Consider the following 7,814-nt stretch of genomic DNA (forward strand, 5'->3'; position numbering starts at 1 on the left):
TGTCGTAGTTGGTGCTCCAGTTGTCGTAGTAGCTGCAGTTGTCGTAGTAGGTGCTGCAGTTGTCATAGTAGGTGCTCCAGTTGTCGTAGGTGCTGCAGTTTTCGTAGTAGCTGCAGTTGTCGTAGGAACTGCAGAAGTAGTTGTTGTGGGAGCTACAGATGTCGTAGTAGGCGCTGCAGTGGTCGTAGTAGGTTCTGCAGTTGTCGTAGTAGGTGCTCCAGTTGTCGTAGTAGCTGCGTGGGTGCTGCAGTTGTCGTAGGAACTGCAGGAGTAGATGTTGAGGGAGCTACAGTTGTCGTAGTAGGCGCTGCAGTGGTCGTAGTAGGTGCTGCAGTTGTCGTAGTAAGTGCTCCAGTTGTCGTAGGTGCTGCAGTTGTCGTAGTAGCTGCAGTTGTCGTAGGAACTGCAGAAGTAGTTGTTGTGGGAGCTACAGTTGCCGTAGTAGGCGCTGCAGTGGTCGTAGTAGGTGCTGCAGTTGTCGTAGTAGGTGCTGCAGTTGTCGTAGTAGGTGCTGCAGTTGTCGTAGTAGCTGCAGTTGTCGTAGGAACTGCAGAAGTCGTAGGAACTGCAGAAGTAGTTGTTGTGGGAGCTACAGTTGCCGTAGCTAGGCGCTGCAGTGGTCGTAGTAGGTGCTGCAGTTGTCGTAGTAGCTGCAGTTGTTGAAGGAACTGCAGGTGTAGTTGTTGTGGGAGCTACAGTTATCGTAGTAGGTGCTGCAGTGGTCGTAGTAGGTGCTCCAGTTGTCGTAGGCTGTAGGTGCTGCAGTTGTCGTAGTAGCTGCAGTTGTCGTAGGAACTGCAGAAGTAGTTGTTGTGGGAGCTACAGTTGTCGTAGTAGGCGCTGCAGTGGTCGTAGTAGGTGCTGCAGTTGTCGTAGTAGCTGCAGTTGACGTTGTAGTGGTTGTAGGAGCTTCAGTTGTAGCTGTCGTAGTAGGTGTGGTTGTTGTCGGAGCGTCAGTTGTAGCTGAGTGGAAGGTGTGGTTGTTGTCGGAGCTTCAGTTGTAGTGGTTGCTGCAGTTGTAGCTGTTTTAGGAGCTACAGTTGTCGTACTAGGTGCTGCAGTGGTCGTAGTAGGTGCTGCAGTTGTCGTAGTAGGTGCTCCAGTTGTCGTAGGTGCTGCAGTTGTCATAGTAGCTGCAGTTGTCGTAGGAACTGCAGAAGTAGTTGTTGTGGGAGCTACAGATGTCGTAGTAGGCGCTGCAGTGGTCGTAGTAGATGCTGCAGTTGTCGTAGTAGGTGCTCCAGTTGTCGTAGTAGCTGCAGTTGTCGTAGGAACTGCAGAAGTAGTTGTTGTGGGAGCTACAGATGTCGTAGTAGGCGCTGCAGTGGTCGTAGTAGGTGCTGCAGTTGTCGTAGTAGCTGCAGTTGTCGAAGGAACTGCAGGAGTAGTTGTTGTGGGAGCTACAGTTGTCGTAGTAGGCGCTGCAGTGGTCGTAGTAGGTGCTGCAGTTGTCGTAGTAGGTGCTCCAGTTGTCGTAGTAGCTGCAGTTGTCGTAGTAGGTGCTGCAGTTGTCGTAGTAGGTGCTCCAGTTGTCGTAGGTGCTGCAGTTGTCGTAGTAGCTGCAGTTGTCGTAGGAACTGCAGGAGTAGTTGTTGTGGGAGCTACAGTTGTCGTAGTAGGCGCTGCAGTGGTTGTAGTAGGTGCTGCAGTTGTCGTAGTAGGTGCTCCAGTTGTCGTAGGTGCTGCAGTTGTCGTAGTAGCTGCAGTTGTCAAAGGAACTGCAGGAGTAGTTGTTGTGGGAGCTACAGATGTCGTAGTAGGCGCTGCAGTGGTCGTAGTAGGTGCTGCAGTTGTCGTAGTAGGTGCTCCAGTTGTCGTAGTAGCTGCAGTTGTCGTAGTAGGTGCTGCAGTTGTAGTAGGTGCTCCAGTTGTCGTAGGTGCTGCAGTTGTCGTAGTAGCTGCAGTTGTCGTAGGAACTGCAGGAGTAGTTGTTGTGGGAGCTACAGTTGTCGTAGTAGGCGCTGCAGTGGTTTTAGTAGGTGCTGCAGTTGTCGTAGTAGGTGCTCCAGTTGTCGTAGGTGCTGCAGTTGTCGTAGGTGCTGCAGTTGTCGTAGTAGCTGCAGTTGTCATAGGAACTGCAGAAGTAGTTGTTGTGGGAGCTACAGATGTCGTAGTAGGCGCTGCAGTGGTCGTAGTAGGTGCTGCAGTTGTCGTAGTAGGTGCTCCAGTTGTCGTAGAAGCTGCAGTTGTCGTAGTAGGTGCTGCAGTTGTCGTAGTAGGTGCTCCAGTTGTCGTAGGTGCTGCAGTTGTCGTAGTAGCTGCAGTTGTCGTAGGAACTGCAGGAGTAGTTGTTGTGGGAGCTACAGTTGTCGTAGTAGGCGCTGCAGTGGTTTTAGTAGGTGCTGCAGTTGTCGTAGTAGGTGCTCCAGTTGTCGTAGGTGCTGCAGTTGTCGTAGGTGCTGCAGTTGTCGTAGTAGCTGCAGTTGTCATAGGAACTGCAGAAGTAGTTGTTGTGGGAGCTACAGATGTCGTAGTAGGCGCTGCAGTGGTCGTAGTAGAAGCTGCAGTTGTCGTAGTAGGTGCTCCCATTGTCGTAGTAGCTGCAGTTGTCGTAGGAACTGCAGGAGTAGATGTTGTGGGAGCTACAGTTGTCGTAGTAGGCGCTGCAGTGGTCGTAGTAGGTGCTGCAGTTGTCGTAGTAGCTGCAGTTGTCGAAGGAACTGCAGGAGTAGTTGTTGTGGGAGCTACAGATGTCGTAGTAGGCGCTGCAGTGGTCGTAGTAGATGCTGCAGTTGTCGTAGTAGGTGCTCCAGTTGTCGTAGTAGCTGCAGTTGTCGTAGGAACTGCAGGAGTAGTTGTTGTGGGAGCTACAGATGTCGTAGTAGGCGCTGCAGTGGTCGTAGTAGGTGCTGCAGTTGTCGTAGTAGGTGCTCCAGTTGTCGTAGTAGCTGCAGTTGTCGTAGTAGGTGCTGCAGTTGTCGTAGTAGGTGCTCCAGTTGTCGTAGGTGCTGCAGTTGTCGTAGTAGCTGCAGTTGTCGTAGGAACTGCAGGAGTAGTTGTTGTGGGAGCTACAGATGTCGTAGTAGGCGCTGCAGTGGTCGTAGTAGGTGCTGCAGTTGTCGTAGTAGGTGCTCCAGTTGTCGTAGTAGCTGCAGTTGTCGTAGTAGGTGCTGCAGTTGTCGTAGTAGGTGCTCCAGTTGTCGTAGGTGCTGCAGTTGTCGTAGTAGCTGCAGTTGTCGTAGGAACTGCAGGAGTAGTTGTTGTGGGAGCTACAGTTGTCGTAGTAGGCGCTGCAGTGGTTGTAGTAGGTGCTGCAGTTGTCGTAGTAGGTGCTCCAGTTGTCGTAGGTGCTGCAGTTGTCGTAGGTGCTGCAGTTGTTGTAGTAGCTGCAGTTGTCATAGGAACTGCAGAAGTAGTTGTTGTGGGAGCTACAGATGCCGTAGTAGGCGCTGCAGTGGTCGTAGTAGGTGCTGCAGTTGTCGTAGTAGGTGCTCCAGTTGTCGTAGTAGCTGCAGTTGTCGTAGGAACTGCAGAAGTAGTTGTTGTGGGAGCTACAGATGTCGTAGTAGGCGCTGCAGTGGTCGTAGTAGAAGCTGCAGTTGTCGTAGTAGGTGCTCCCGTTGTCGTAGTAGCTGCAGTTGTCGTAGGAACTGCAGGAGTAGATGTTGTGGGAGCTACAGTTGTCGTAGTAGGCGCTGCAGTGGTCGTAGTAGGTGCTGCAGTTGTCGTAGTAGCTGCAGTTGTCGAAGGAACTGCAGGAGTAGTTGTTGTGGGAGCTACAGATGTCGTAGTAGGCGCTGCAGTGGTCGTAGTAGGTGCTGCAGTTGTCGTAGTAGGTGCTCCAGTTGTCGTAGTAGCTGCAGTTGTCGTAGTAGCTGCAGTTGTCCTAGTAGGTGCTCCAGTTGTCGTAGGTGCTGCAGTTGTCGTAGTAGCTGCAGTTGTCGTAGGAACTGCAGGAGTAGTTGTTGTGGGAGCTACAGTTGTCGTAGTAGGCGCTGCAGTGGTCGTAGTAGGTGCTGCAGTTGTCGTAGTAGGTGCTCCAGTTGTCGTAGGTGCTGCAGTTGTCGTAGTAGCTGCAGTTGTCGTAGGAACTGAAGAAGTAGTTGTTGTGGGAGCTACAGTTGTCGTAGTAGGCGCTGCAGTGGTCGTAGTAGGTGCTGCAGTTGTCGTAGTAGGTGCTCCAGTTGTCGTAGTAGCTGCAGTTGTCGTAGTAGGTGCTGCAGTTGTCGTAGTAGGTGCTCCAGTTGTCGTAGGTGCTGCAGTTGTCGTAGTAGCTGCAGTTGTCGTAGGAACTGCAGGAGTGGTTGTTGTGGGAGCTACAGTTGTAGTAGTAGGGCGCTGCAGTGGTTGTAGTAGGTGCTGCAGTTGTCATAGTAGGTGCTCCAGTTGTCGTAGGTGCTGCAGTTGTCGTAGTAGCTGCAGTTGTCGAAGGAACTGCAGGAGTAGTTGTTGTGGGAGCTACAGATGTCGTAGTAGGCGCTGCAGTGGTCGTAGTAGGTGCTGCAGTTGTCGTAGTAGGTGCTCCAGTTGTCGTAGTAGCTGCAGTTGTCGTAGTAGGTGCTGCAGTTGTCGTAGTAGGTGCTGCAGTTGTCGTAGTAGGTGCTCCAGTTGTCGTAGGTGCTGCAGTTGTCATAGTAGCTGCAGTTGTCGAAGGAACTGCAGGAGTAGTTGTTGTGGGAGCTACAGATGTCGTAGTAGGCGCTGCAGTGGTCGTAGTAGGTGCTGCAGTTGTCGTAGTAGGTGCTCCAGTTGTCGTAGGTGCTGCAGTTGTCGTAGGTGCTGCAGTTGTTGTAGTAGCTGCAGTTGTCATAGGAACTGCAGAAGTAGTTGTTGTGGGAGCTACAGATGTCGTAGTAGGCGCTGCAGTGGTCGTAGTAGGTGCTGCAGTTGTCGTAGTAGGTGTCCAGTAGGTGCTGCAGTTGTCGTAGTAGCTGCAGTTGTCGAAGGAACTGCAGGAGTAGTTGTTGTGGGAGCTACAGATGTCGTAGTAGGCGCTGCAGTGGTCGTAGTAGGTGCTGCAGTTGTCGTAGTAGGTGCTCCAGTTGTCGTAGTAGCTGCAGTTGTCGTAGTAGCTGCAGTTATCGTAGTAGGTGCTCCAGTTGTCGTAGGTGCTGCAGTTGTCGTAGTAGCTGCAGTTGTCGTAGGAACTGCAGGAGTAGTTGTTGTGGGAGCTACAGTTGTCGTAGTAGGCGCTGCAGTGGTCGTAGTAGGTGCTGCAGTTGTCGTAGTAGGTGCTCCAGTTGTCATAGGTGCTGCAGTTGTCGTAGTAGCTGCAGTTGTCGTAAGAACTGCAGAAGTAGTTGTTGTGGGAGCTACAGTTGTCGAAGTAGGCGCTGCAGTAGTCGTAGTAGGTGCTGCAGTTGTCGTAGTAGGTGCTCCAGTTGTCGTAGTAGCTGCAGTTGTCGTAGGAACTGAAGAAGTAGTTGTTGTGGGAGCTACAGTTGTCGTAGTAGGCGCTGCAGTGGTCGTAGTAGGTGCTGCAGTTGTCGTAGTAGGTGCTCCAGTTGTCGTAGTAGCTGAAGTTGTCGTAGTAGGTGCTGCAGTTGTCGTAGTAGGTGCTCCAGTTGTCGTAGGTGCTGCAGTTGTCGTAGTAGCTGCAGTTGTCGTAGGAACTGAAGGAGTAGTTGTTGTGGGAGCTACAGTTGTCGTAGTAGGCGCTGCAGTGGTCGTAGTAGGTGCTGCAGTTGTCGTAGTAGGTGCTCCAGTTGTCGTAGGTGCTGCAGTTGTCGTAGGTGCTGCAGTTGTCGTAGTAGCTGCAGTTGTCGTAGGAACTGCAGAAGTAGTTGTTGTGGGAGCTACAGTTGTCGAAGTAGGCGCTGCAGTGGTCGTAGTAGGTGCTGCAGTTGTCGTAGTAGGTGCTCCAGTTGTCGTAGTAGCTGCAGTTGTCATAGGAACTGAAGAAGTAGTTGTTGTGGGAGCTACAGTTGTCATAGTAGGAGCTGCAGTGGTCGTAGTAGGTGCTGCAGTTGTTGTAGTAGGTGCTCCAGTTGTCGCAGAAGCTGCAGTTGTCGTAGTAGTGGTCGTAGGAGCTTCAGTTGTAGCTGTCGTAGTAGATGTGGTTGTTGTCGGAGCATCAGTTGTAGCTGTAGTGGAAGGTGTGGTTGTTGTCGTAGCTTCAGTTGTAGTAGTTGCTGCAGTTGTAGCTGTTTTAGGAGCTACAGTTGTCGTACTAGGCGCTGCAGTGGTCGTAGTAGGTGCTGCAGTTGTCGTAGTAGGTGCTCCAGTTGTCGTAGGTGCTGCAGTTGTCGTAGGTGCTGCAGTTGTCGTAGTAGCTGCAGTTGTCGTAGGAACTGCAGAAGTAGTTGTTGTGGGAGCTACAGTTGTCGTAGTAGGCGCTGCAGTGGTCGTAGTAGGTGCTGCAGTTGTCGTAGGTGCTCCAGTTGTCGTAGGTGCTGCAGTTGTCGTAGTAGCTGCAGTTGTCGTAGGAACTGCAGAAGTAGTTGTTGTGGGAGCTACAGTTGTCGTGGTAGGCACTGCAGTGGTCGTAGTAGGTGCTGCAGTTGTCGTAGTAGGTCCTCCAGTTGTCGCAGAAGCTGCAGTTGTCGTTGTAGTGGTCGTAGGAGCTTCAGTTGTAGCTGTCGTAGTAGGTGTGGTTGTTGGAGTAGTTGCTGCAGTTGTAGCTGTTTTAGGAACTACAATTGTCGTACTAGGCGCTGCAGTGGTCGTAGTAGGTGTTGCAGTTGTTGTAGTAGGTGCTCCAGTTGTCGTAGGTGCTGCAGTTGTCGTAGTAGGTGCTTCAGTTGTCGTAGGTGCTGCAATTGTTGTAGTAGCTTCAGTTGTCGTAGTAGCTGCAGTTGTCGTAGGAACTGCAGGAGTAGTTGTTGTGGGAGCTACAGTTGTCGTAGTAGGCGCTGCAGTGGTCGTAGTAGGTGCTGCAGTTGTCGTAGTAGGTGCTGCCAGTTGTCGTAGAAACTGCAGTAGCTGAAGTTGTCGTAGTAGGTGCTGCAGTTGTCGTAGTAGGTGCTCCAGTTGTCGTAGGTGCTGCAGTTGTCGTAGTAGCTGCAGTTGTCGTAGGAACTGAAGGAGTAGTTGTTGTGGGAGCTACAGTTGTTGTTGTGGGCGCTGCAGTGGTCGTAGTAGGTGCTGCAGTTGTCGTAGTAGGTGCTCCAGTTGTCGTAGGTGCTGCAGTTGTCGTAGGTGCTGCAGTTGTCGTAGTAGCTGCAGTTGTCGTAGGAACTGCAGAAGTAGTTGTTGTGGGAGCTACAGTTGTCGAAGTAGGCGCTGCAGTGGTCGTAGTAGGTGCTGCAGTTGTCGTAGTAGGTGCTCCAGTTGTCGTAGTAGCTGCAGTTGTCATAGGAACTGAAGAAGTAGTTGTTGTGGGAGCTACAGTTGTCATAGTAGGAGCTGCAGTGGTCGTAGTAGGTGCTGCAGTTGTTGTAGTAGGTGCTCCAGTTGTGCAGAGAAGCTGCAGTTGTCGTAGTAGTGGTCGTAGGAGCTTCAGTTGTAGCTGTGCAGTTGTAGATGTGGTTGTTGTCGGAGCATCAGTTGTAGCTGTAGTGGAAGGTGTGGTTGTTGTCGTAGCTTCAGTTGTAGTAGTTGCTGCAGTTGTAGCTGTTTTAGGAGCTACAGTTGTCGTTCTAGGCGCTGCAGTGGTCGTAGTAGGTGCTGCAGTTGTCGTAGTAGGTGCTCCAGTTGTCGTAGGCGCTGCAGTTGTCGTAGGTGCTGCAGTTGTCGTAGTAGCTGCAGTTGTCGTAGGAACTGCAGAAGTAGTTGTTGTGGGAGCTACAGTTGTCGTAGTAGGCGCTGCAGTGGTCGTAGTAGGTGCTGCAGTTGTCGTAGGTGCTCCAGTTGTCGTAGGTGCTGCAGTTGTCGTAGTAGCTGCAGTTGTCGTAGAAACTGCGTAGGAACTGCAGAAGTAGTTGTTGTGGGAGCTA

At 51.7% G+C, this 7,814-nt stretch overlaps 1 protein-coding gene across 1 annotated transcript; it reads right to left on the bottom strand.

Moving 5' to 3' along the window:
- Positions 1-1,632: 1,632 nt before the first annotated feature.
- LOC124012225 (mucin-2-like) lies at positions 1,633-7,714 on the bottom strand (the record flags this gene model as incomplete). Its single annotated transcript, XM_046325701.1, is given in 7 exon segments — positions 1,633-2,469; positions 3,163-4,035; positions 5,485-5,981; positions 6,100-6,109; positions 6,397-6,831; positions 6,833-7,319; positions 7,404-7,714. Coding segments are annotated over 7 exon segments (3,450 nt in total), but the record flags the coding sequence as incomplete, so codon positions are not given.
- Between the last annotated feature and the right edge of the window lie 100 nt (positions 7,715-7,814).

This window comes from Oncorhynchus gorbuscha, linkage group LG24 (genome assembly GCF_021184085.1).
Source record: "Oncorhynchus gorbuscha isolate QuinsamMale2020 ecotype Even-year linkage group LG24, OgorEven_v1.0, whole genome shotgun sequence".
Lineage (NCBI taxonomy): Eukaryota > Metazoa > Chordata > Actinopteri > Salmoniformes > Salmonidae > Oncorhynchus > Oncorhynchus gorbuscha.